Source organism: Aphis gossypii, chromosome 2 (genome assembly GCF_020184175.1).
Source record: "Aphis gossypii isolate Hap1 chromosome 2, ASM2018417v2, whole genome shotgun sequence".
In the NCBI taxonomy this organism is placed as follows: domain Eukaryota; kingdom Metazoa; phylum Arthropoda; class Insecta; order Hemiptera; family Aphididae; genus Aphis; species Aphis gossypii.
The window spans coordinates 71,417,819-71,443,327 of NC_065531.1; the positions used below are offsets into that span (position 1 = coordinate 71,417,819).

General features: G+C 30.3%; 1 protein-coding gene across 1 annotated transcript; it reads left to right on the plus strand.

Annotated features, from left to right (window-relative positions):
- Positions 1-8,769: 8,769 nt before the first annotated feature.
- LOC114124670 (transcription factor HES-1-A-like) lies at positions 8,770-23,395 on the plus strand. Its single transcript, XM_027987993.2, has 6 exons — positions 8,770-9,162; positions 19,970-20,065; positions 20,129-20,260; positions 20,362-20,541; positions 21,932-22,132; positions 22,231-23,395. Exons 1-6 carry the CDS (start codon positions 8,941-8,943, stop codon positions 22,396-22,398), a joined length of 999 nt encoding a protein of 332 aa, XP_027843794.2. The 5' UTR covers positions 8,770-8,940; the 3' UTR covers positions 22,399-23,395.
- Positions 23,396-25,509: the final 2,114 nt, after the last annotated feature.

The following is a 25,509-nucleotide window of genomic DNA, read 5'->3' on the forward strand; positions in this document are numbered from 1 at the left end:
GAAGCACCTAACATGTGCGCCTATATTCTATCGATTGAAATGTTTGACTTTTATGACATTTTTGTCCATGCATACGTACTTCATCTTATAATTCTGTTTGTGATGTTTATATCATATATCACATTAAAAAAAATTTTTTAACCTACACTACGACACTATCTTTACATATAGGTAATTTTAAAAAGTATTATAGAGTTGATATTTTTGGTAGTAGTTTTGTTAATAGTAAGTATATATGTATTGAAAAATCATACGTTTCATCTGTATGATAACCAAATGTTCAAATTTACACATTCATTTTTAAAAGTACAAAAATATAGAAAATGTCACTATACTATGAATTTTACTCAAGTATAAATGTTGATATACATAATAGTTGCTACATAATATGCATAACGATACAACAAATAATATTACTAATATATTATATATATTTATATTTAATATTTAATGGTACATAAGTAGCTTACCTATTAACTATTAAGTACTTATTTGTAAAAATGTATTAACCTCTGTTCAAAAAAAAAAAAAAGGTATGCTTGGAAAATATTTTCTAATTAAGTATGTACCAACTAGCAACTACCAACATTTATTCTAAAGTAAAATTGTAAGACCAAAATATATAGTATCGTAAATTCATCAATCATACAATAACACATGCAACTTTATACTTTATAGTGTTTCTCAACTGCGTCAATTTTATTATAATCATAAACCATAAGTCATATTATATTATTATAATATACATTCATATCTTAAAATTTTAGTTTTATATTTGAGGAGCATAAAATTAAAAGACTTCAAACCCATTATCTCCATCTGACGAGTGAACAAAATAGAAAATTTGCATTTATCAATGTTGGAGAGTTTAAATTATAACCTATCATTAAGCTCAAAGGTCTTTATATCGCCTGTATTTATACAAACGTTTTTTCTAATATTTTAATTTTTAGTGATATTCATGAGCATTAATTAAAATTGTTATATATTATAATATACACTTATAATTTAAAATTTGAAATTTAAGCGCTAACTATAATTTTACTTCTTACTATCAAATTTGATTATAGGTTTACTAATTGTCGCACTCAAACATTAAAGCTAACAATAGAACATTCATTTTTCTTAGTTCTTAAAGCTTATAAAGTTAAAAGTTATACGTCAATACTGACTCGTGGGAAGGTTCATGGTGTAGACGTAAATAGTTAAAAATTATCTTAAATATTTTAAAAATTTCACAGTGTAGATTAAACAATATTTTACGTAGTGTCAAAAAATTTAAACTGCGAAATAATAATTTTATTAATTAAACTAAAATATTTAACTGAAATCGTTATTTATCGTTTGTACAATCAATTTATATGAAATTGTATTGGTATTTTTTGATATTTTTAACTGCTTAGATACTTTAATAAACTTATCAAGCTTTTTATTTACTATTTACTAAACAGTTACTAAAAACATAAAATCTTTTTCAAAATATGTCTAAAAGTATTAAATTATTTTAAAAATTGTATAATATTTAGTAATTTCTATTATAAATATTTGTGGCGAGATTTTACAGTACTTAATTCAGTTATGCAAAACAACAAAAAAATAAAATATAATTGGTAAAATTTTAGTTTCTTATGAAAGTTTCTGTTTTTATCTATTTTATTGGTTTTTCCTACAGATTATTTTGAAATGAATTAAGAAATACTTTTACCTTATATATAAAACACACGAGGAATCCTAAAGAAATAAGTAGATTCACTTTTCTACCTGGAACCACCTTCAAAGTTGAAGATTAAAGCTTTTTTAGTACTACTAAGGGTAACGTCGTTCGTTGGAAAACCAATATAAAAATCGCTCTGTTCATAAACTAAAATGTATTAGTGCGGTGTGTTGTGTATTTCTTATACGTACACTCAAATCACATTTTTCATTATTTTAAGTGTTGGTATTTTATTTATTTGTTATTTAAATATAATAAATAGTTTATAATTACAATTATATGAATATATAATATTATTTTTTAAAAAATGGAATAGTTAAATAAACAAAAGTTAGTAAATTTAAAATTATAAACTTTTTTGAAATTTATAGATTTTACTGATACGTGCATACTTTAATACATTTAAAAAATACTTAATAATAATTTTAAGTGAAAAAATTTCTTAAATGCACAAAAAGTAGAAATAGGTGTTTATTTATAAATTTATAATACTTTCCATTACAACATATTTAAAAAAAATAAGATTACAACGTTGTCGCAAATTCTTATAAAAATTTTTGAAAATAACAAGTTTTAAAATTCTACCATTTATCATTTATGTACTATCAATTCCTTAATTTTTGATAATTACAAGTATTTCCCAGTTAATTTCAAAATAATCTGCAAGAAAAACCAACAAAAAGAATTAAGAAAAACTAGAATTTTACTAATTATGGATACATATTTTTTTGGTACTTACTAAATAATAGAATAAATTTTAAAAAATATATAGTATTTAAGCAATAGCTTATATTATAATATTTATAGACTTATAGTTATATATGTAAGTAAAATTATACTACTCATAAGAAAATTTAATGTACCTGTAAGTATTTTTTACGATAAATTTGTACAACACTTTTTTCTTTTTATTAAAATAATTAAAATCTATACTTTATCAGTATATGCTTCAAAGTACAATGAATAAATAATATACCTTATTATTTAATATCTATAAAAAAAAAAGACGGATGGTGTTGTATGTCATAAAGAGATGGAGACCAATATATGATTCCAGTTATAGAACCCTATAAACTCAATTTTTTAACCTAAAATAGTTATTTATAGGTGATTATACCTATTTTATATCAAGAAGCTAATATTCATAATTTTTTTTATTATAATATTTATCTTATTTATGAAATGTACACTTTAAATTTTTCAATATACGTACAGTATAGCTATTTTTTTATTATATAATAATATAGTGAAAACTCTTTTTATTACAGACATCCCTTATTAGTGATCACACTCCAATAGCGGACACTTCTAAATTCTCCGTCATAAAAATGTAGAAAAATCTAATTTTTATTAGTGAAATCCTTGAGTAGGTATAGTTAACTTATTTAAATGTTCTTATGAATTATGATATCCGCTATAGAGACTATAGACTATACTATGAGACTATGGTTTCACTGTATTATTAAATCAATTGTATATTTGGTGCCTATATTTATCTGAAAATAAATGATTTTCCATATTTTCATAGAAATATACATGTAAGATTTTGAAAATGCGAAATAATTGTAAAATATAATATGTAGGTATTATACATTATACTGTTTTACTTATCCTAAAAATATGATACAGTTAACTGTATGAAAAATAAGAATCATTTTTCTATATTATATTATACTATTACAATTCACACTTTATCAGATCTTATGGAGTTTCAATATCTGTATAAGTTATATAGTTAATCATTATAATATTATATGCATGTAGTCTATAGATCAATTAGTATATTCTAAAATATTCTTTAAAATACTAACTCTGAAAGTAGCTGGACTATAGCTAATTTAACTGATTTCATAGATGTTTTTATGTATTAGTAAAAAGTTTGAACCAACACGATTTGTTTGTAATATAGGTAGTGTACTAGTGTTTATATAACTCCATAATAGGAAGTAGGTACTAGGTACCTATGTATGTGTATTGTGTATAGTAAATCAAGATAGGAATGTGAGATTTAAAAAAAACATAAAAAATATCGAAAAATTATCTTAAAACACGATTTCGTTGCTTATTAAAACGATCAAATTAATCTCATTACCTATGATAGATTTGGTAGTGTAGCAATAATAATAACATAACGTATATATACGAACAGCCGCGCTGTGTAATGTGTGTGTTAACTCTACCCGGTGGTAGTTGCCCGTAGATGATTGCTGGCGGGAGGTTTATGGCACGCGACTACCGCTGCGGTTCGATACCCCGCACCGGCCCCCGCCTCATCACCACGTCGGACTCTACACGCTATCGCCGTCACTGCCGCGTTCGCCTCGAACCGAGGTGCCTCTTCAACCATTTATTAAACCCGTCACGCCCGTTCCGGATAAGCCCTAGAGACCCGTAACCCTCTCTCCCCTCTGCGCTCGTTTCTCCAGTCACCGGAAGTTGGACCGCAGTAGGCTTAATGCCCGTAGGATCAAAAAAAAAAAAATATATATATAATATATATAAAGAGAAGAGAGAGAAAGAAAAATAAATGTGTGTGCCCGTATATATATATATTATATGTGTGAGAAAAGGAGAATAATAAAAATATAAAAAAAAAACATAAAATGACTAGATAGATATAATAAAGCTTCGCTATGTTCACGTAGATAATTTTTTCTTCTACTTTAGGAGATTATTGCCTATGTTACATATTTAAATTTATAAAATATTTGCAATCTGCAAAAGAAATTTTTCACTTCATTATACCTCACAATACTATACTAAAAAGTTATAGTATAGTATAGGATCTCTATAGGTATACTATACAGTATATATTATAGTTGTTATTGTGGACAAAAGAAATTAAAAAAATTGAACTTGACCTTTGTATAATAAATTGTAATTATGTAAGGTTATTTAACACCGATATATTATACTCATTAAAATGTAGGTAGTACTGTAGTAGTGCCAGTGATGTAAAGCTGAAGTTCATACTTTGTAAACCACACAAATATCCACATATTAAAATCATTTTGGATAAATATTCCGTAGTATAAGAAATGTACAAAAGACAATATGTATAGTTTATATAATATAGTATACTATATTGTTTTATTCGTGAAAAAAATAATACATAAATAAATGCATGGGTATATTTTTAATATTTATACATCTTATGAAATTAATTTTTCGGAGTTGTATATACCTACTTTAGTACTTTATTGTACCTACCATCAAACAAAACGTATATTATGTGTTATCGAGAGCATTCGAGATCCAAGGGTGTCTCCGCACTGGGTAATTTTAGGAATTTAATTTTCGTAAAATCAGGCCAACTTATGACACTGTGAGGTACAAATAACATACACTTATATAATTATTATTATTACTATTATCTAGTGCGTAGTAACCATTACGTTTGGATTTTTTTTTTTTTTTTTTACACCAATATACGATACTTACAGAATATAATAATATGTGTCATTATCGTTTACGACCGGTTATGGGATCCGTTACGCGTTGTGCCCGATGGGTGCGTGTCGGGCTGGTTGTATAGTGTGAGATCATGGGAGGAAGGAGCGGAGGACGAGGCAGAGGAGGTGTGAGAAGGATAAATTATGGTATGCCGCGGCAGGAAGAGTTTTACAACAGAGGAATAGGAAGATAAAGAATAGAAGAAGAAGAAGAAGAAGAAGTAGAGGTAGAAGAAGAAGTTATAGTCGTTGTCCGACACCTGTGACCGGGCCTCTGCCGCCATCGGTTCTATATACCCATATAGTGTAATTACAGTGCACGCCATAAAATCCCCGGAACGCGCCGCACAGCGCTTTGCGGTGTGGTGTGGTGATGGCAGTGGCGGCCGACCGGCATCGGCGGCGGCGGTGGTCGTTCGTATAAGCTTTGTGCCGAGGCGCGTGTACTCATTACACACGCCGCCGGGGCCCCCGCGCATCCGTTGTCGGTGGAAAACGCTGACACGGTCTGTCGCGCACAGCGTATCTGATTTACAACGAAACGGTCTATATACATTATACATATATATAATATCTAAACCCATACGTATAAGGTTTTAATTGTTTTCTGTTATTTTTTATTTTTTTTTTAGAGGAAAAAAACAAATCTCTGCGTATACATAACATAATATGACGTGTATACGCGAGCAGGTAAACGTGTATATTGTATTCCCTTTCAGCTATCAAAATATTGTCAATTCGTGCGTTTTACAAAGTTACTCGGTACACGTGCACGTCTATTCGTGTATATATTACGATTCCGTTTCGTTAGGTACTTCCTGCCCGAATCGTCCGCGGATATAATAATACGAGATTTTATTTTAAAAACAAATAATTTACAATTTTATGACACACTTGCAGTACATATTTATTCAATTATTTCATTTTATTTCATATACGAACACGAATACTGGACCCATTGAACAGGGGAGACTTTGGGGTTACAAATCGCATTGTATATATAATGTATAATAATTATACACATCTATTAGATAAGTATAGGTATATATTATAATTATAAATTAAATATTCGAATTGTTGAAAGTATTAAAATAATATAGATATGAATATATGATAATGACAATTATTTGAATAAATGATCACAATATGCATTGTTAGTGATTATTATAGTATAAGTTCGCCAGGAAAATCCAATAAAACCATTATAAAATGTGTTTTTTAAATAGATTTATTATAATTCATAAGATTTATATGATATTTATTTCGTAATGTCTACTAAATTGCATTTAGTTTAGATGTTTTCATGAGACAATTTTTTTTATTTGAGTATTTTATGTTTTTTCATTGCAATATATTGGTGTAAATATTGGTATTTAAAATAAACAGCGGACTTTTTTTTTTAATAGGTAACACGTCGAATTCTTTAGGTATATAAAGTCTTTATTGAATGTTTGAATACATTTGTTCTTTATTGAGCAGTACATTAAGAATTTGATTTTGGTATATTTATTGTAACTTTGAGGTACAGCAATACAGCATTATCGAATTCATCACTCTCGTCTCTCAGCCTATTATAATATACCTACTATAAGAGGTTAGTGATTTCACCAATGTATAAAATATATTTGACATTATTCTATATGTTCTTGAACTTTTTTAGGTATTTTAATATATAAATAATTTTTCTTGACTTTTTATTAATTGAATACAGTATATTTTGTTGGTATACTATATACTGTTGTTATATTATGAAATTTATAATAAATATTTCTAATAACGATTAGCACTTAGTAGTATAGTTAGTACACCATATTGCTAACTATAATATAACATTTATGACTTGATTTTCTTGAAGTATTTCTGTAGACATATTTACACGCATTGTGCATAATATCTCTCAAATAATTTGGCATTTAAGTTTTAAACTTCTTTTTCTATTTTAGTTTAAACTAAATTGAATAGATTAATTATAGTGTTCCATGATAAAACTTCACCCTTTTTAAAAGCTTATAAATATACGCCACTAATCTTATTTTCATGTTCATTGTTCTACAATCATAGGTAGGTAACAAGTGCATAATGAATTTGGTTTTACACAGTTACACGCTTACACGCTGCTTTTTTACTCGTATTGATTACATTTTTTTAACAGCAGTATTTCACCATTCTTAGGATTTCACACTTATACTTTTAGTTTAAATTTATCATGTAAAAAAATTATTTTTCAATTTTCTCACATAATATTTAAGTATTAATATATTACACTTACATACAAATAATTATTATATTAGAATTTTATTAACGCATAAAAATTGAATTTTTATCGAATAGTATTTAAATTTTAAAGTACAGATGAGTAAATGGAGTGGCTGAACAGAATCAGCATGGTAGTGTAACGCAAAATAGCCAAAATGTTAGTTCATTATATGTAACTCTGCTGAACAAACTTTAATATTTACAAGTTATAATCAATAATTGCAGATAACTAATCAACTAAACTTTTTTAAAATACGATTTTTATACCTATTGAAATTTATGTTTAGAGGGAGGCGAGACTTTAGAGTTGATAAAATAATCTTTCTCGAAGCATCTATGACATATGATTTTTGTCAAATTTCTTGTATTATACTACAGTTATACAATCAAAAAAATTTTAGTATATGAATTTACTATAATATAATATACATTGTAATGCCCATATTATGTTTTTATAGGCTGTATTCAATTTAAACGATTTCAGTTTTTTACATATATTTAAATAATTATTAAGCTTACACTTTGAACTAAAATAAAATATTGACTTTGTTTATCGCTTTTTTCACGAGGATATCGCTCATTATTAATAAGAACAATTGAAGATATTTCGTACCAATGACCAAAATATAACTAACTAGTGACTATTGCACATAGCACAAATTACCTATGTACAGGATGTAAACGTACATAAGTATTATACACGGGATTAGACATATACGCCGTATTGAGAAATTGGAAAATTTAGTTGAGTATTTATCACATGGATTATATTTATATATTGAACGTAATAATTATTATGGACGTAGTATTGTATTGTTATTTATTACATATATAATATTATAGTCGACTTGCATTCGGATATGCGTTTTTTTTTTTATAATATATACGTATCATTTTCAAAAATCTTAGTTCACAGTTTCACAATGGTGTGTAACGTATATATATATATATAAAATATAAATCCCTCGGAGATATATATACATATACATACTATATATATATATTTTTTTTTTTGTCATATTTCGCGAAGGCATATCATATGGAATGGCCAGGGGGTGTAGTGAAGGGGTAGGCAAAACGAGGGGATTTCTCGTATAATTTAATATCACCGCGAGGGTGGTGGGCGTGCCGTTGGCGCCCAAAACGCGCGCGGGTCGTCGGTGGCGTCACGGCTATTACACCGTTCACGCGGCGGAAGAGTGGTTCGGCGGGGGCGGGTGCGTGCTGTGGTGGGACAGTCGTCGGTCTCGGTGGAGACGCGGTGGCGGGGTGAATCGTGCGCGCGGACGGGACGGGACGGCGTGACGTGGGGGTTGAACCACGACGGGGGGGAGAGAGGTGTCGACACTGCGGTCGGGTCACCCGTGCCGCCGCCGGCGGCGTCGAGTTCTCGCTTCTCTCATTACCGTCGGGAACCGCCGCGGCACCGCCAGGCCACAGCAGTAGTCACACGTCAGATGCGCTTGCGACATCATGTGACGTCGTCCCACTACGTTATTATAAAGCGTGCGCGTGTTTATGATGACAGGAAAATGTGAACCGGACTCTTTGCCCGTCGTCATACCAGTCGCGTCCGAGACGTCTTCCGCAGGAATCCACGACAGCAACAATAACGCGTCTTCTACGGCAACACCGTCGCCCGTCACGGCCACTGTGCATCCCTTTAGCAAGAGGGAACCCATCGTCACCAGCTCATCCTTGATATTTTCACAGTCGTCTAATCAAAAGGATGGTAAAAGGGTAATATACCTATCATATTATTATTTTTTACATAAATATATAATTATAATTTATTATCAATTTATACCTATTTATTTATATTTCTTAATAATAATCAACGATTATTATTATGTACGTAGTTTTAAGGCGCTTAAGTACAGTTTATAAGGAAGCCTAATCAGAGTATAATCCAATATCTACTACGTATTCTTTAATGTTATATTATATACATATATAAATTAATACTATAATTCTTATATACATATTATTTAAATGGGTATTATAGATTTTAACAAGTTATAGTTATATTATATAGTTTTACTCATAAAATTTAATAAAAACGATTTGACAGTGCAGTATGCACATGAGTATTATATCATTCAGAGAAATAAAAATTATTCATTAATGGCATATAGAAAAATTATATTTTTGAATAAGACTAATTCAATATCTAATAGATATCTAACATAATATTATTATAATTAAAATTGTGTTTTGATTGAAGAAAAATTCGTAAAAGGGACTAAAAATATATACCAAATACGTCTTGTATAACTACAAGTTATAGTGCTATACTTAATTATTATTTATAATAATATGTTATCAACTATTTTGGTGATCTATATTGATCAATTTATGGATTATAATTAATAAATTTAACGAATAAAACTTATTAGTTATTATTATTATATTATTATAACAACTTTATTTATATTGAAAAACAACACAATACGATTTACCTGAATATTTATCTAGTAAAGTATGAGTTTTAGAAAATAAAACAAATTTTTAACTCTCTGGGGTATCATAATATATATTACATAGGTGTCGTTACACAATATACGTATGTACGATGTATAGATACACGTATTACGTGCAGGACTTATTATGTACTATATACTATTTTATACTGATGTTTATATCGAAAATGGGTGCTAGGTTTTTGGGTGTACATTATTAAAGCGTACTCCATAGGTTTAGTCGACAAAAATATAATATTTAAAAAAAATTTCATTGTTTAATGACTTTAATGCGAAAATTGTATCTACTATTAAATTTAAAAAGATATTTTAAATTTTTGTAGACATTTTTGGAAAAAGCATGCAGTAAAATTAAAAAAATATTCTTTTTTAAATCTATAAAAGTTTTAATAGGTATACTATATTATATATTATACATTCTACGTATGAATGTTTCCTCAAGCATGCGCTCATCCCCATATTAAACTATTATGCAGTTCAGCAATTGTACAAACTTAAAAAATTTTTAATACTTACAGGCATACCTAGCTAAATATAATAGTAAAATAACATATTCAATTATATATACTTAGAATTTTCATGTCATTTAAGAAGCGTCTTATGGCGATATAAGCTCCTATTTTCAAATCAGAACCGTTATACATGTGTTTACTGTACATTGTTAAGCGTGGATTTTGTTTTTGAACATTTTGTTGCATATAAATCAAAGCTCGTACGAGTTTAGTTTTTGAGTGATTATACACTATTTATGGAATAAGGTCATACGGATAATCGTTTTAAACAATATGGAAACTCTAATGATGATCTGAAAAATATGTATAATAATTAATTATTCATTTATCAACATTTTATAATTTGTATAATTAAATTGAATATATTATTATTAGTACTAGACAAAATATCAGGGACATCTTTTTATACTCTATATGTAACTATTACCTATATAAAGCACGAATACCAGTATTAACGTATATTGTATTTATCTAATTTTTCTGAATATAGTATTTAGAAATAATTAGGTAATTCGAATTTTTACGGGTTAGTCAAAACTATATTAAAATCGAATTTATAAATAATAAAAAATAATTTTTATATTACTATTGGTATACAAAAATTAAACTTAGTAAATATATGATATATTATTTTTTTTTTTTTTGGGGGGGGGGGCAAAGAATTATTTGAGAGGATAAGGCCCTAACTATGATGACTATTAGTTACATGATGTTAAAATAACAGTATTTTACTTCTAACTCTGATTAGATTTTTTAAAAAACGAATTATTGGCTTATATATCTTATTAAATAGATAGTTTAGAGTACCAATATTTTAAATAAATAATTATCAACATGTAATATAAATTTTAATTTAGTACAATTTTATCAGAATTCATGTAATAAGTAAAAAAAAAAAAAAAATCAAAACTTCTTCCTTCTTTCCTTTGTAATTATCGGCTTTCAAGACCATACTGACAAACATAATATGTCGTGCTATCTTTCTCTATCACTAGCTCTCGCCAATCTATATTTGAGGTAACTCACTTCATATATCTTTTGTTATCCGATCTTCCTACATTAGCGATTAGCATGAAAATTGAACACCCTATCGGTTTTTTTACTTTTTGTTGTATAAAATTGTGTCATGTATTTAGGACTTTAGGTGAGCCATTTTCGCCATGAGTGGCTATCCCAAAAAAGCTGCTTTTTCATATATTATTTCTACTATACCATGTTTTTGAAAAAACGATTCTCAAAGGTCAAAATGTATTACATTAAAAATATTTTGAAACATTATTTTTAAATAATATGAAACATATTATTTTTATGTAAAATTTAAAAATGAAAACACGATAAAATACATACGAAGTATTAACTAAATTAGAATGTTTATAAAAAAATAATTATGTTTTTATTATAGCTTGATATCTTCTTTTGTTCGGAAATGAGAAAAAATATTTCTCAAATATTATAAATCTGAATAAATATTACATATATGAGTTTGTAGCTATCTATTTAAAATAAATATTTTTATATTTTCTGTTACTATAGTTTGAATTTAGTTTAAATGCGATTTACTTTTGTAAATCTACACAAATTAACGTTCAGAATTGTTCCCTCAAACAGTCAAACATGATAATATATTAATTATTAATATATTATTATTTATCAGTATTATATTATTATTATTCTTTATGAATATTTTTTAAATATTGATTATAGAATAAGTAATTTGAAACTTAGGATGTATAGTTTGTACAACAATACTATATTGTTTATACTCCAATAATAAGTAAATGTTAAGTAACATTATACACCCATTAAATCGACAAATAATTATACATTACAATTCAAGTATTTGCGTACTTGGCCTATAACTTAATTGTTAGTTTTTACTTGATTAAACATATACATAATTATTTTACTTAATGTAGGTACTAACCTAACTTTTGGTCATTGTTTTAAAAGTTTAGAACCAAAGTGATTGATTTTCATTCATTCTAAAAACGTTTATACACATATTTATATTGGCCATTGAGTGTACTTTATATTTCTTTTCCGGGGTAGTTAAGACTGAAAACGGGTGAAAATAGTCGAAAACACCGAAAAGCAAATTTGATTCTCCTACATAGGTACTATTATTTATATATCAAAAAAAAGGTATCGTTGTTGTTACGTTGTAGGTATATATATATATACATCGAACGCATTGAATCAGAATCGACATCGTCGAGTTACTCTAAAAGATTTCAAAGTCGCGGTATACCGCGATTAACAGATTTTTCGAGTTTTTAATCTCCTCCGGTCGGCTTAACCCCGCGACACCGGACTTTTCGAGTCGAAAAAAAAAAAAAACGTTTCTTCGACGATCACAGCGATTACCCGTGCGCTGCAGGCAACGGCCGGTCGGTCGTACGAAATAAAACCGCCGATTATTAAAACGTCCACGACCGTCTCTTATATTAAGTATAAAGTATATACATTATACCTATTATATATAGAGGGGAGTGACGAGAACGAGCCGACGACGACGACGACGACTTTAGAGCGCGATCGGTCCGACGCAAAACCGGGCAGACGAGTCTCTGCCTCGCATCCCCTACCCGCCGCGACGCCGTCACACCGGCGGTCCACGGGTGTCGTCGTCGGCACACACACACTCGGTCGGACGGACGGCATGCCGAGCGCGCGCGGACGGGGCGGTCCGGCGGTTATAATAATAAAACCGATCCCGGCGGCTAGCCGGTCGAGTTAACGTGCGCGCGCGCGCCACCGCCTTTTATATGTGTGCCTACGCGTGTGAACATTTTCGTTCCCTTCCCCCCGTCCGTCCGTCCGGCGCGCGCGCGTGTGTGTGTGTGTGTACGTGATATCTGGTCGGTCGTCCGTGCTGCCGGTAATAATAATTGCAGCGGCAACGATATCAACGACGGGCGAAGGGTTTATATAACGAACGTGCGTGTCCGCGCGCGCGTGTGTGTGTGTGTGCGTGTAAACGTGTCGGGGCGGATGCGGGGGACGGGGGGGGGAAACGATGGCGCGCGTGCGCGTGTCTATGTGTGTGTACGCCGACCGGCGGTGGCGGCGTTGTTTGTTGTTGTCTGCGTGTCTACCGGACCTTCTATACTAAATCGGGACTCTGAGCGCGCGGCGGCGGACGGGGGGCGCGCGGTGCTGGCGGGTCGGCAACTACACTACAACACTCGCGCGCGCGTCCGTCCGTCCGTCCGTCCCGTCCGCCAGCCAGTGTCGGGTGCCGCCACCGCCGCCGTCGCCCCGCCGCCGCCTCGTACGCAAGGACGCGCTCGTCCGTGACCATCTAGACAAACATTGGTTGCTAAACGTGCCGCTCGGTTTCATAGTATTATTATTATTATTATTATTATACACGTAATACGTATAATATGTACGTATATACAGTCACACGTTGTACGCGTAATTTATATTATAATAATGATGTAATACCCACTGCCACTGTGCCACCGTTTTTTTTTCACCGCGCTCGTACGTATCGATAATAATAATAATATGGAAATAATATGATTTATTCACGTACCTACCGGAGCCACAGGGCGTGCAACGCGCGTGTACGCGGCTCAGACGAGAGGGACGCTTTGCGAACGAGGATTTGGGGGCCGCCAAGCCTGACTGCTTTAAAAAAAAAAAACCATACCCCCCAGTTATCGAATATATCTTTGAAAACGAAGCTCAAATTTTTATAGCATTCAGAGAGCTTTTCGTATTTTAATTCTGACGAATTATAATTCTGGAGTTATTTTTTCTCACTCGACTACGATTTAAGGCTTAAGCTGAAAGTATACTCACTAATATATTCATGTATACGCATATTATACACTATCACGAAAGGGGTGTGATGAAAAGCTTGTATAGGTCGATTAATATTCTGCTGCATACTCCGTAGTCTCCATGAACATAACTTCTGGTTCCACCTATATATTATGGATTAACTTCACACGTCTTACAATTACTATATCTAGATACATTATATTATACGTTGCATATTGTACAATATCAATAACTAATAATTATATTTTATTACAATATTTAGTCTAGTTTTGTTCGTCTAGTTCAAAACGTACAAAACCTTAACATTGCACCGATTTTGTTTTACTTTTTTGTACACGTCGTTGTGTTTTAGGTCCAGAAATTGTAATGTTGAATTTAGTACCTACCTCGAGAAATTGCTATGTATCCCGTACCTAAATATTATATATATTAGATTATTATATCGATTGAAATATAATAGAAGAAGTGTAGTGGTATAGAATTGGATGGCATTTTGTTACCCGCATTAATGCATTATTATTATATAGGATAAAGTAATGTATGTATCTTGTAACGAGAGTATAATATAATAATAATAAACAAGAATTGGGGTGTTGCGATTTTGTTAGTGATAAAATATGTGGTCATGTGGGTTCTGATATAATAATATCCGCTAATGGCGACTTAACTTAAATTACGCTATGTGGGTGAATTATTAGTTAAATGTTAATTTTTATTAATAGTATTTGATAGTTAAAATCCTACAACAGTTGCGTGCATTAACTATATTGTCTGTTGTATAATATATGGAAGCTTGGATTGGGTATAAGTTGGTGCTTTTCAGACCTTAACTGCAGTCAGCAACATATATTTTCCAAGTCTAGTAGGATACAGGTCACACTCCGGTCGAAAAAACTCGGAACGAGTAAAAAAACTACGATGATGAAATGAACTTTAAAACATCGTGTAAGCTTCACGCATCAGTGAGTGCGTCGACTATCATCATAATATTATACAGCCATGTGTAGGTTTAGGAGGTGGGCGCGCGCAATCCATCCCGATTTTGTTGTACATACACTATAGCCATTTCCTCTTAGTATGTATACGCTATAATATAATGACAATATAAAATACACGATAATGACCAGTGGCGTAATTAGGAGTAATTTTTTCCGGGATAAAAGACTGAAGAAAGGGGCAAAATTTAACAAATATTTATAGACTTGTGTCCAAAATTATAGTAGTGAAGAGGTGGTATTCTTTTTACCCTCGAATAATTTAATAGAACATCATAAGTTCATATATATACGTAAATAGCAATCTCTGAATTTTGTATAGGTTCTAAAATTATTTAAAACATATTAAGTAATTGTATAATACTATTCAGTGACATAATTTGGTCATGCTTATAAGGAGGGGGGATGACATTTTTTACATTTCACCTATTCGTCGATCCGCAAAAAAATACACTAACAATACAATATATAGGTATATTTGTGCGACACTGCATTAGGGATACCTATATACATTGCATTTATTATATACAAAGTATTTATGTACCTATTTAGCTATAGGCATACCGCATAGGGAAGAAAATATAGACTACATAATAATAATATTTATACTTTATAGTTAAATCAGTACAAATCAGTATAAATGTAGTTAACCAGTCTTTAGAAGTTATGGGGGATTACGAACCCAAATTCCTCCTTTCTCGTAACTATACGCCACTGATACTATTCATATAAAAATGAGCAAAACATCGAGTGTATCTTTTAAAATATTAATGTATATATAAATATTTTAATGAAAAATTAATATTCAAGAGTAATTATACAAAAAAAACTAGGGGGGTGAGAAGGAATGATATCTTTTACCCACTACACAAGGCAATGGGCAACTATTGCATACAAAAATACATCATAAACCTCCAACACCAAAAAAAATCTAGGTATAACTTTTTTTTGTTTCTGTTCTCCACATTCGAACATCGCGGCCGGTGCGCTGGCATTCATATTGTTTATTAGGCTTTTGCAATGAACCTCGCGGCACCGACCTCGACACGCACGATTTGCTGACCACTGGACGGCCGTATAGCAGTGTAGGTCTACTCGTTAGCAAAGGCAGCAGCGACGGCAGCGGCAGCTTGTTAAGGACCCGTTGTGGCGCTACTATAAAAGAGGCCACTGTCTTTTTTGTACCCACCCGCGCACGTTACACGTTAGGCAAATCGTTTTTACGCGTGCAACATCATAGAGAAACTATGTGTTACACCTCTGTGCGTGTAGGAGAGGTGAAAAAACCACCCCATAACGCGTCCATTTCAACCCTTAAACGATAAAACACCGTTTTGCAATAACATTTTTTTTTTTGTGGGGAGGGGAAAGCGAATAATATACAAAAGAAATTATTCGATTTTTATGATAAATCGTTGGTTACGAAATATTATATTCTTATTTCTTAGCTTTATTTTATTTATATACTAGGAGGTTTTATTCCAGGATCACTTCGCTCTCCAACCCCATTTGGATACCAAGTGTAGTAGTCCTCCTTGGCATGTTAAAATTTAACATCTATAATGATTTTAAAAAACAATATATATATATACACGACATACGTAATACCTCTCTAGTTTCTATTATAATAAAATTATTATCCCTGCCAAGATTTTCAATTTCATTTTTATCTAATATCGTTGCTTTACGTTTTTTTTTATTGTAGGTACTTTTTAACGCATTTTTTTCTTTGTCAGATAACTTAAATATCTTATCTTTCTACATGCAATGTTAGTTTTGTGTGATCTATACGCATAATATAGATAAAAGCGAAAAATTATTATTATTAGCAATTATTGTTTATAAATTTGTAATAGATATGTGGAGGAAGATACTAACTTACTAACTTTTCGAACAGTAATATAGAGAATATCATATTATAATATAAATAGCTGGTAACAATATAGTAACATCTCGCTAGTTCATCTATATAAACTAGAATTACTAGATCATATATATAGTCACCGAAGTGGATAAGAATAATACCACCAGTCGCAATAACTCATCGATCTCTATTTTTACCCCTAATATTGTTTTTTGCGTACTTACTTTTGATGCACGCGTACGTATTTAAAGGTTTTTAAAAATATTTAGAATTAAACCGTTGACGTATTGTCACATGCGTTTTTCGATCGCTCTCCCTCGCTCTAAATATAGGCCTTTAGAAACGCTTCAGCTCTCAAGTATATATATATATCGTATACACATCCCGTACGGTTTCGATTGCGGTCCGTACGCGGTATATATGATGTACAGCAATAGTAATAATAATAACAATAATAATAATAATAATAATAATAATAATAATAATACGAGAGTCGTGCGCGCGTCCGCTTTCGGTGTGTGTACGGTTACGGTCGCGGTGTGTGTGTGTGTGTTGTGTACAGCGAGTGTGAGTGGGTAGTGTTTGAACGTGTTGGCGCGCGGCGGCGGCGGTGGCGGCGGCGGATCTAAAGCGGCACGACGACGTCAAGTCACGGACACGGGATAAACCCCCCCCCGGCGGCGCACGGATCCCCCCCCGTTCCTCGCGGCCCACCGCGCGCCGCCATCAACGCGCTACCGCCGTCGACGCCAACGCACGTCGCCGCCGCACACACGGCCACGATATTATACACACACCAAGCACACACGCCCGTCGCCGCCGCCGTCTGTCAGAGTCGGCCACACTCGACGCGCGCCAGTGTGTGTGTGTGTGCGTGTGTGTGTGTGCGCGCGTGCATAAATCATGGCTCGCAGTCTCTCTCGTTGTCCCTATCGCGCTGTCGACTCCGTATCTGTTTCTCTCTCGCTCTCCGCGTCTCTATCGTCGTCGTCGTCCCCTTAGGCACGCCGCCGCGTGCACGCTCACCGAGTCACTGTATATATATATATATTACCCGTATAATATACACACACACATCGCTCTATACAGAACGACTCTCCTACTCGTCACCGCGATTCCGTAATGTGCGTGCACGTTTGTATATACTGTACAGAGCGATTCGCCGAGCGCGCTCTGCTCCCGTCGCGTTTTCTTCGAGACGACGAATTCGTTCGGATTCGAAATTTCGGAATTTTCTGTCTGACGACGATTTATATTATTATACATACCCGAAGACCATCGCGTTTCCTAGTAAAAAATTTTATTTCGTTCGAGAATATAGTAGTGACCCGCGACCGTGTAAAATATGACTATTTATTTTTTTTCCAAACGAGCGCCAACCGCTTTTATACGTATTATTATTAGTCGGCGTACGCCGTGATGTTATGGATCTTAAACGCGGTTTGAAAAAAGTACAAAACAGTTGTATATTTAATAATATATACTCTGACGACGTTTTTAAGAAGTATATTATTATGTTGATACGTTAATAATCACTATAGAGCTTACTGCAGATTGTAATGTCTTTAGTAACCAAAATCAAATGGTTTGAAAATTACTCAATCAATTTTCCATTTATAGACACGTCGAAACGTTCAAAAAAGTCATCTTATCGACAATTTATAATATAGGTAAGAAAAAAAGACGATTCTCACTAGAAATTGGTATCGCCATAGGTAACTCGTGTTATTAAAAATCTAGGTTTTGAAAAGTTTGGCCCTTGAGCGTATTGTAATTCGAACATGAAAAAATGTTATTTTTAAAAGAAAATTGGGGGTGAGCGTGCTTGATGAATCACCCTGTGTGCACACACGCGTGTTTGGATCAACTTAATATATACGGCGGGATGTCGACGACTGAAGTTCCGTATGTTTATTACAATATGTATACATAAGCGTATACGTCATCACAGCTGCTCTGCGATATGTTTTTGAATATTTCCAGACTAGATCGAAGTATTATAAAATATTAATATTTTAATAATAGCATACATACGGTGTATTAAAATTCATCGGTTTTTGTAAAATCTGAAAAGTTTTTGATCGAATTTTTTTTTAACTATTATACGCAAAAATAATTAAAATTGCTACAAACAATTAGTGTTTATTTAAGATATAATAAGATAGCCAATGAATAATATGAATTATATTAATTCTAGGTAGAACCATGCTACCTTTAGTCTGTACATTTTTGTATAATTTTATTTTTCCCTATACTAAGTTTCTCAAATTTGTTCCTTTTGCGCTTCTCAATAATATTAGAAGAAGGTTGTTAATGGCAACAAATTTGGGAGTATTTTGAATTGAAACAATTATTATAGACATAATAAAAGAAGTTATTAATTTATAGTGTCGCTTGTGTAGATAATGTATATTTATATAGCCTAGGCTATAGGCTATTTTCGGTCTAGACTCTAGAGTCTGGACCAACTACGATGTAGTTGCTATATAAAACAGTTTGAGTATAATCGATACTTAATATTATATCTTTTTGGTTAAGGGGTGGATCCTTGGCTGTGTCTAATTTAAAAATTTATGTTTAATAAAGTTATTTTTTTTAAAGAATTATTATAAAATATAATTTATTTTGATCGATATAGGGTGTTTAATTTATACTAAATTAGATGTACAGTTAGCTCGTGTGTCCCTGATACATCTAAATATGTAATTGCTAGTCTTCAAATTAAATGTCACTAAATGAATCGATTGAGTAATAGATATTGCATAATCTTTATTGTAATGAAAAATATGAATATCAATAAGTTAGGTATAATTTTAAATGTATACATTAATTTTAACATTTAAAAATCATAATATATTAAAATAATAATACAATAATTATAACTAATATTTATTTTATTTTTTTTAGGCTAACAAACCACTAATGGAGAAAAGAAGACGAGCAAGAATAAATCAATCGCTAGCGCTTTTGAAAACTCTTATTTTAGATTCTACTAGGACAGAGGTAAACCTATTTAAGTTTTTTAATTTTAGTTTTTATCCATTTCACATATGTATATTTTTTCAGAATACTAAGCATTCAAAATTGGAAAAAGCTGACATATTAGAACTTACCGTACGCCATTTACAACGGCAAAAAGTTCTGAGCTCAGACGTCAGGGATAAATATCGGGCTGGCTTCCAAGAATGTGCTAGAGAGGTAAGATTATTATTTATTATAAACCCACTAAAAATAAAATAATTTGACTTACGCCATGTAGTTCATTATGTTGAATTGTATTTTAACATGATAATTATTAGGTTACTAGATTTTTGGAGTGCCCCGAACTGCATATGTGCAGTACTGGAACTGGAACACTTCTTTCTGCTGGTTCCACAGTTATAGAGCCAGCTGTAAAACAACGCCTGTTAAGACACTTAGATACATGTTCATCAGAAATTGATTTAGATTTTAGCAACTCTACAGTTGTTATTCCTGATGTAAGTATATACATAAAAATATGTGTGTCTTTGTCGTTTTGTTATAATTTATAGTCTAACAATACGAGGTTTTAAACATGAATACAGTGACGTTGAATTATTTTTAAACCTGTGGTTTAAATCAAATATACATAATAACTAATAAGTATACTTGCTCATTTTGTCGGTTTATATGGATAATTTGTTAATTTGTATAGTTTAGGAAAATTCTAAATTTAATTTATTTTTTTAAAAAAAACCGTTAATTTCAGATTCAATTGAATTTTTATAGAATTGACTCTGATAAATTTTCAATTTATTCACGAACAATTAATGAAATTTAATATGTCATGTACAATAAAAAAAAAAAAACACGAGAAATTACTTACATGGTAAACAAAAATATGTATTCAAAAAAAATCTTTAAGACAAAAATCAAAACCCTAAACAATTTACGTTTAGCCGACTATTTGCAAGCTTATGTGTAATTCCGTGAGATAGTATATTTCAAAGAAGATTGTAGATACTAAGATGTTACTTATGTACCGGATTCTTTGAGCGTGCTCGTGTTTCTAGTATCGTACATAGACGTTTTCAATTGATGGCGAGGATGGGAGATGGATTTAAAAAATATATATACCTATAAATAGGACATAGGTATATATTACCTATATATATTATAAAAATGTTTTTACGTTTTAATATAGTGATAAAAAGTCAAGCGGGGTTTAAATTCTTCACTCCCAGTGTAATCACTATGTATGTCATCTTTTGTCGGACGTTGAGGTAGGGGAATGCTTATAGTCTTTACTATTTGTTTGAAATACAACATATTTACGCTGAGAAAAATACCTGCACTCGCGCAGTAGTTAAGCCCAAACAATTTCGTTAAAGAGATAATCTGAAATTTCATCGTGTGAAAAAACACTGACTTCGAACAATTTTTACAGTAGTAGTTTTACCAGGTATATGCAAGGTTAGGTTAATTAGGTAAATAAACAAGTTCGTAAAAAAAAAATGATGTTTTTACGTATTTTTTTGTATAACATCTTAAATCTACTACAAGTTTCTTAAGTATATTTAATGATAACTTTTATAAGATATTCTTAGATAATGGTATGTTATATTTTATATTAATTCTAGTTTTTTGTTATTTGAAATACCAGTGAAAAATTTTATTATGAATGTACAAGATCTTATAAAAATATACTACCTATCCCCAAACATTGGTAATATTACTAACACCTACCATTCACTAATTGAATTATTTATGACATTGATCATAGGTAAACCATAGGATCGACGTCACTGTAAATTGTGTAGTTGATGCAAATATTATACATATACGATTTACATAAATTATTTTGTGTACTATTAACTTTAAATTACATTTTTAAAATTTATTTTGAAGGACATTATCGGTGGAGACGAAGAATCAAATTGTAGCACGATCGAAAGTAAAAATGATCGTATAAAATCTGAACCTCCTAAGAAAAGAGCTCGCAGTAAATCTGTGGGTGTAGACGATAAGATAATAGATCGTGGTGGTCTGACAGCAAGTGTTGTTGTAGCGCCAACTAATGATCCTACACAACCCTTATCTGTTGTACAGGTTAGAATTTTTTTTCGAAATTATAAGTATTAGAAGTTTTTAAATTTTAAAACATTTTTTTTTTTTTTTATTTACTTACTTGTACTTATTAATTATAGGTAATTCCTTCACAACTTCCTGATGGTCAAGTTGTATTCCTGTTACCAAGTCACTATGTGCATTGCCAACAAAACCAGGGGGCCGAACCAAGGCCTCCGGGTGATGAACCTATTGATTTTAGTGTAAAAAGAGAACATGAACATGACAGTATGTGGAGACCTTGGTAAATTCAAATTATAGAATTAGCCAATTAGGTGTCTTCAAGATGTGTTTTTTTTTCAATCTTCTTAAATGAAATTTTCTTATTTATTTCCCCTGTCTGTGATACAACTTAAGTATTGGTTTTCTGTGGTGCACATTTTTTGAGCCTTTTCTTAGAAATTTCATAATGTAAAAATATTGTAAGAATGTTAAGATAAATTTTCCATTTTAGAAGGTGTAGTAAAATATGCTTTGATTAAACCTCAAATTTATTATTTAGAGGTTTTCACACAATTTTACCGGTAATATTATAATTAGTATTATATATTAATGTTGCGAATATAAAAGTACCTATAAAATATTTTACAATAATTTATTGTGAATTTAAGAAAATGTATTATAATGTTTGTACCTAAACCTGTTATTATTTAAAAGCCTCCTTTAATATTTTTCCCCAATTACTATATTTAAATATAATTATGTGCAATATTTTATTTATATGTTATGACTTAAGTCAGTAGTTTTTAATTATTAATATACAAATATTTTAAGAGGCTTGATGGAAGAGAGTATTCAATATAGTTTTCATTATTTATAAACTACACTAAGTACAATATTTAGTAATTAAATATAATGTAAAATATAATTAAATTTATTTTAAGTTGCTTTACAGTTGAATTATTATATCTATAATGTATTTTGTTTATTGTGGAATGTAATTTTCGTAGTAAGTTCCTTTAGGCTATACCACATTTGATTTAAGTTGTACAAATAATATTTTATGATTCGCAAATGTATTATTCTTTGGCTTATCCCTCTCTACGATAATGTTAATTCATAACTCACCAAATGCATAGGCTTTCTATATTAGCATAATATATTTAGTCACATTATTGTAAATGTAACAAGTTTGGAAAATTATTTTAATAAATTAATAGCAACACTCGTGTAATTGTAAATCATATAAAAATTAAAATTTTACTCGAATGAACAATAAAAGAGTAAAACTTATCTGTATTAATATTAGTTTTTTTTTTATATATATAATGTAAAATTAAGTCATTTAGATTCCTTATTATTTATTTATTTATTGAAACTGTTATGGAGTGTTTAAAATTGTAATAAAAGTAGATTCGCCTTGTTAATGAAACTATGTTATTATTTGTTTTAAGATTTAAAGATTATACTATTTACTTAGAAAGAATTATGTTATTTTTATAACATTACCATATAAATATTAGTAACCAACAAAATCAACTCTGGAACTATTTTATCCAAAAAAGTTACTAGGTTGTATACAGTAAGAAAAAAGAATGTTATATTTTAGTATTTTATATTTTTTATATGAATTTGACGAGAAAAGAATTTCAGACTCTGGTTTGGGTAAAGTGTACTAGAATGAAAAATATTTAGATTCATGTTAAGGTATATTTATACATTTACAAATCTTACTCATATCGTTTAACAGTATGTATTAACTGCTTATACATTGAAAATAATATCATAATAATTAGTAGAGTTACTACTCGTATAATATAATATAATTACCTATGCTAATATTACTTTTTGCAAAAATCGACATAATATGTTATTGCTAAAAGAAAAATAAATAACTATGATACCATTATAAAAATATATAATTATACAATATTATTTTTTTATATGTTAACCTTTAGATTAGATTGTCTTCGCAGAGCACCTTTTTTGTATTTAATGATTTATCATTGAATTAAAATTTAACACATCCATTACAATGAAAAAAATTAACGAAAATTATTGACATTTACTATCCGGTAGAATGACAGGTTTTATTTAATTATTTAATATATGATGTATGTAAGAAAACAATTTTTCTTGACCAATGATTTAATTTATACTTTTATAATAGTATTGTAATGATTAATCTAAATATCTAAAAAACTCAAATCCAATCATTTTTATATGTATATTATTTAAATGTGAAAATGGAAATCGTTGTTACTTGTGCTCTTTGAAACTACTTGTCAAATTATCTAATTTTTTTTTTTTTTTTTAATGAAAGAGTACATCGTATCAATTTTTAAGCCTATTTCTGTTTCTATAATTTAATGCAAAATTAAGTAATTTTTTTTCAAATAATCGGCAAATATGCACATAAAGAATTTTTTTGTCATTCGTGTTATTAATTATTAATTATTATTAGAAATAAACATTTTAGTGAATAATCGATGTAGTATAATAGTACAAAACTTAGTTGTTTTTGGTTCATACTATTGAAACTTTATGAGTTGTATGTTTTTGGCCCAAAATTAAAAGGCAATCAAAGTTGGGTCGTTCAACAAAAATAAGGAAAGTTAAATAATTTAAAAATAAATGCGTCTGTTAAATGATAAAAAAGCAACGCTGAGCGGAGTAACTGTGCAAAGTTTATATGTCGGAAATATCATCTAAACAACTGATTAGAAAACCAAAAATATTAATTACTTACATGCGTAACGCTAAATGTTAGTATTAGGCAATTCAATTTTACACAGATGCATTTTTTACGGACAATGAAGTGCACGGAGATAGCTATTAAAAACACATTTGAGTTGTTCCACCAAATAAGCCGGGCCCATCGATAAGTTCAGTATTTAAGTATAAATTTTCAACCATGTGTATGTTTATATTTTATTGTATATTGAATTAACTGTGTTTTGTATTTATTAGATGGATAGTAACAGAGTATCAAAACATATTTGATGTTCAGATATTACATTCGGGTACTTATATTACCTACAGCCAGTATCTACATAATAATATAATATCTACTTTTAAATTACATATATTGGTAGGAGTATTTAGAAAATATCTGGAATAGTAAGTAATAATTCAAAAAATCAAAAAAAAATCAGGTAGTCACTGACAGGTAAATTTTAATTTAATAATAAATGCAATAGTTTAATCTTATATTTTAAATATTATCCATATAATTTATATTGAATAATAAATAATTAATACTAAAACTTTTTTTATTGATGTTTAAAAACCAACTAGGTACCTATAATTACTTCACATTATCATCTAGTTATTCTAGTTTATGGTTAAAGGTTCACATTATTACGCTGTTATTACTTATTATAATTATTAATGACAGATAAAAATAATAAACCAAAAAA